This window comes from Bidens hawaiensis, unplaced genomic scaffold, assembly GCF_021521415.1.
Source record: "Bidens hawaiensis isolate Kalapana, Puna unplaced genomic scaffold, B.hawaiensis_p1.1 tig00002617_1, whole genome shotgun sequence".
Classification (NCBI taxonomy): domain Eukaryota; kingdom Viridiplantae; phylum Streptophyta; class Magnoliopsida; order Asterales; family Asteraceae; genus Bidens; species Bidens hawaiensis.
In genome coordinates this window covers 833,915-838,078 of record NW_027491142.1, presented here as the reverse complement: position 1 = coordinate 838,078, position 4,164 = coordinate 833,915, and the positions used below count along the sequence as shown (strand labels likewise).

Sequence of the window (4,164 nt, the reverse complement as noted above, 5' to 3'; positions counted from 1 at the left end):
TGTGTTTCTTTAAGTTCGTTAAAGGTTTTTAATATCTTTTTAGCTATAAAACGAAAATATACACTTGTTGTATGTGATTAGTTTACATATGAATATGATTAATGTTAAAAATAACACCAACCCAAACTTTGTAGCCCGACTGAACCGATCGTTCTTGGTTAGCCAACCAAGACAAATAAAAACATTGTTTTGTGTTTGCGGACAATTCACGAGCAAGTTCGTTTTCTCAATGAACGGACACGAACAAGAAATTTCGTTTGGTTAGGTGTTCGTGAACTGTTCACTTGACCGATAAAAGCGTACCGGACGAAAATGAACAAGGCCTTGTTTGGTTTGTCTTGTTTACGGCCTTAACTCCAAGACCCTGATCGTAATTAAAAGTTTTCAGAAATCACACCGAATATCCGGGATTGACTGTTTATTAGACAATCTTAGTTTGCAGCATAAAGATAGTTGATGATAAGAATGGAAGCAAATGAAAGAGTGAAAGATGAAGAAGAAAGACAGCAAGTATGGAGTTGGGGTGCAGGCACAGATGGACAGTTAGGAACCGGCAATCTTCAAGATGAACATCTTCCTCAAATTCTACCACTTCTTCCTTCATTGTCTCTTCTTTTTCTTTCTTGTGGTGGAGCTCATGTCATTGCTCTCACTCATGGTAGGTTCTATTGCATACACACACATTTAAAAAATAAAAATTAAAAAAGCAAACCTGCCGGGCTGAACTCAGGATTTTGTATATATATGCAGGCAAAAAGGTGTTGACTTGGGGAAGAGGTACATCTGGTCAACTTGGACATGGAAACCTAGTCAACAGCTTAGAACCAAAACCAGTAGAATATCTAAATAACTTCAATATGACCCATGTATCAGCCGGATGGAACCACTCAGGTTTTGTTTCAGGTCTCTCCTCACTTATCAAGAATCCGGTTCCATTATTATATTCAGCACTTTCGTTTCAACCTGATTATGTTTATTTTTTTAATAGAATGTGGGCAGCTTTTCACTTGTGGAGAAGGGTCATTCGGTCAACTCGGGCTAGGTGATTACGTGTCACAAAATTCTCCAACAAAAGTCTCGCACTTTGCATCGAGACACGTTGACCAAATCGCATGTGGCATGCGACATTCACTCGCCTTGTTAAAAGGCGAAGATGGAGACCAAGTATACGGTTTTGGATCGGGGAAACGAGGTCAACTAGGAATATCTAAAGAAAAAGTCAAACTTGTAAGTCTTCCACAACATGTTTCCGGATTGCATAAAGTCAGTGTTAGTAGTATCATTGCAAATGGAGATCACAGTGCGGCATTATCCTGTAAGTCAACAAAAGTCAAATCTTGGTCCAGAAAATCAAATTTGGAAATTTAATTTTAATTTTATGTGATTTTAATTAGCTCACGGGGATTTGTACAATTGGGGACGAGTGTTCGGTGGGACCCCAGACGTGTGCTGTCCTGATCGTGTGATTTCACATTTAACATTTAAGCAAGTGGCCTTAGGGTGGAATCATGCCTTGGTTTTGACAGGTACAGCAGTTTTGACTTTAAAAGTGTAGTTTGACTTTTTGAAGTCAAAATAATTAAAACTAAAATTATTGTTTTGTATACAGATGAAGGAGATGCTTTTATGCTTGGTGGCAGCCATCATGGTGTTCTTAGTAATCCTCATAAGGAAATTTTGGTCAACAGTATGTATAATCTTAAATTTAAATTGCATAAATGGTCCTTGTGGTTTGATCATATTTTCGTGAGTGGTTGCACGATTAGTCCCACCATTAATTCCGTTAGTTTTTAAAGAAACCTGGATCTAGATTTTAACGTCGACTTTTTCACTTTCGATCAGTGCGGAGTCTGGACTAAGTCTGTAATTTTTAAAATCTGGGGATCAAACTTGCAATATGGTCAAACCATAGGGACCATTTATGCAATTTTCTCTGCTGCTGCTGCTGATGACAATGTATTTTGATTTTCAGAGGATTTAATCGAAGCCGGATTAACGAAAATTCCAGGGCTGAATGGGATAAAAATTGTGGGAGTTGCATCAGGATCCGAGCACTCGACTGTTACCACAGGTATTACGATTTGGTTTACAGGTCAAAACGGGTTCAGTTTTTATTTTATTGCGGGTAGACAAATCATTAATTAATATATAATATTATTATTGTGCAGAAAATGGAGAAATAATGACGTGGGGATGGGGCGAACATGGCCAGGTTGGTTTAGGTGACACATGTGATCACACATGTCCTCAAGTTGTAAGCATGGCCCAAGATGTTGCACACGAATATATAACCTCAAAAGTCTATTGCGGAAGTGGTTTTACATATGTTGTTCGGGCTTGGAGGCCCAAACAGCCTTGAAGATAGGCCCATCAATTTTTTTTAAAATTTGTGTAGTCTGTACTGTACTGTAACTAACAGTGGCTTCAAATAATCCTTGATGATCTCATACGAATGATACATGTCTCATTTTTTATGATATGGTTTAATCAAATAACAATATATATATTTTTTATATTTATATTTATATTGGCGTTCTTGGTATAAGTAGTTCTAACTAATTTATGGTGTTGGTACTTGGTTTTCTTTTCTATTTTTTGGTTGTGGTTTCTTGTGGCTCAGTGGTTTGTTTGATTCTAATACAATGCAACCGTAAAGAAAACACTAAATTATTTATGAATGTACAATAAAAACCGTATACATGCACGGATGTTATTCGCATGAACATGAGAGTGGGTAAAAAGGTGTGTCGGTGTACCATTTAAACAAAAATTCTAATTATTTTTAGAGCTTTAAACACAACCATTTTAAACATCCAACATGAACAAGTTTAAACACCTATTATCTTAAACAACCATAATCCAAATTTAAACATAACCAAGAAACCAACAAGTTAAACATCAATCATCTTAAACAAACATATTCTAAATTTAAACACAACAGCCCAAATTTAAACATACTCAATCCTAATTTAAGCAAACATAACAAGTTCTAAGAACTAGAGGTGCACAAAAAACCCGACCCTACCCATAGGGTACGGACAGGGTATGCATTTCAGTACCAAAACACGTACTCGGAACCGGAGTTTTCCAATACCCGAGATTAAATACCTGATCTATACCCGAAATTAGGCCAAAAATATATGAAAAATACCAAAAACAAGTGCAGCCCCTTAGAAAACCAATCTATACCTCGAAAAAACATGAATATACAGTTTTTTCAATACCTGGAATAAGGGTTTCAAATACCCGAACCTATACCCAACCCGGACCCGATGCATATGGTATGATTTTAAGAGGTAATACCAGGACACGTGTATTACCAATACCCGATTATCCTATATCCGGTAATACCCGAACCCGGTTCCATACCCTAAACACGGTATTAGAAAATCCCGATTTGTGCACTTCTACTAAGAACTATCATAAGTTATAGAGCTTCAAATTATTATCCATATCAAGTGTAAGCCCATCTTCATCATCCTCTTCTTCACCTACAATTAAAAGAAATGACATGTGACAGTCTAAAATACAGATTGAACATTCATTAAAAGAAATCACTTCATCTTAGTATAGAAGAAAATACAAAACTCTGAACGCTTGTGTTTGTGAAGTAGACTGCTCGAGGTTATTTGATGGTCGTTCATCCAACGTATTTTTTAATTCATTATGGTTAGGTTATTCTTCCACTTCTTCACCAATCACTAGTTGCGGACCCAGCGTTTCTTTTCATGGCATACAATCGGGATATTCGGGTGTAAATAACGCTATTATTTTTATCGTTGCCAATCACCCAAAATCCGGTTTTATCAATGCTTAAGAAATCAAACGGATCATGTGGCCTTATATACTAATGCAGCCTAATTAATTCTATTGTTAGTATTTTTGTAAATAGTATTCACAGATAAAGTAACAAAGATATAATTCATTTCATATCTATTTTGTAAAAGCAAGTTGTAATGGGCATATATGAAAAGCCTTTCCGGCTCCGAAGGTGGCCCATGAAAGGAGGATACATTAATTCAGTGGGAGAAGCCCATAAAATCCTAACAAGGAAGAATGAGAGAAATAATAAAGTCAGGGCAAAGTCCATAATTGCTGGGATGCACTGTTGCCTTACCTGGGTGAAAGGCTCACTGAGAGTTTGTTCCCTGGACCCAGCAAAGA

The 4,164-nt window shown here is 36.7% G+C and overlaps 1 protein-coding gene across 1 annotated transcript; it reads left to right on the top strand.

The window, feature by feature from the left end:
* Window positions 1-465: 465 nt before the first annotated feature.
* Window positions 466-2,378, top strand: LOC143620586 (ultraviolet-B receptor UVR8-like). The gene is made up of 7 exons (XM_077092250.1): window positions 466-658; window positions 751-903; window positions 989-1,315; window positions 1,395-1,526; window positions 1,610-1,687; window positions 1,973-2,071; window positions 2,169-2,378. The coding sequence occupies exons 1-7, from the start codon at window positions 466-468 to the stop codon at window positions 2,357-2,359; spliced, it is 1,173 nt and encodes a 390-aa protein (XP_076948365.1). The 3' UTR covers window positions 2,360-2,378.
* The last annotated feature ends 1,786 nt before the right edge of the window (window positions 2,379-4,164 follow it).

What these genes read in the sequence shown, in the direction of transcription:
- LOC143620586 (XM_077092250.1), top strand. Translation starts at nt 466, where the DNA reads ATGGAAGCAAATGAAAGAGTGAAAGATGAAGAAGAAAGACAGCAAGTA. An exon ending in TCACAGTGCGGCATTATCCT is followed by an intron (nt 1,316 to 1,394) that starts GTAAGTCAACAA and finishes GATTTTAATTAG; the next exon opens with CTCACGGGGATTTGTACAAT. An exon ending in GCACTCGACTGTTACCACAG is followed by an intron (nt 2,072 to 2,168) that starts GTATTACGATTT and finishes ATTATTGTGCAG; the next exon opens with AAAATGGAGAAATAATGACG.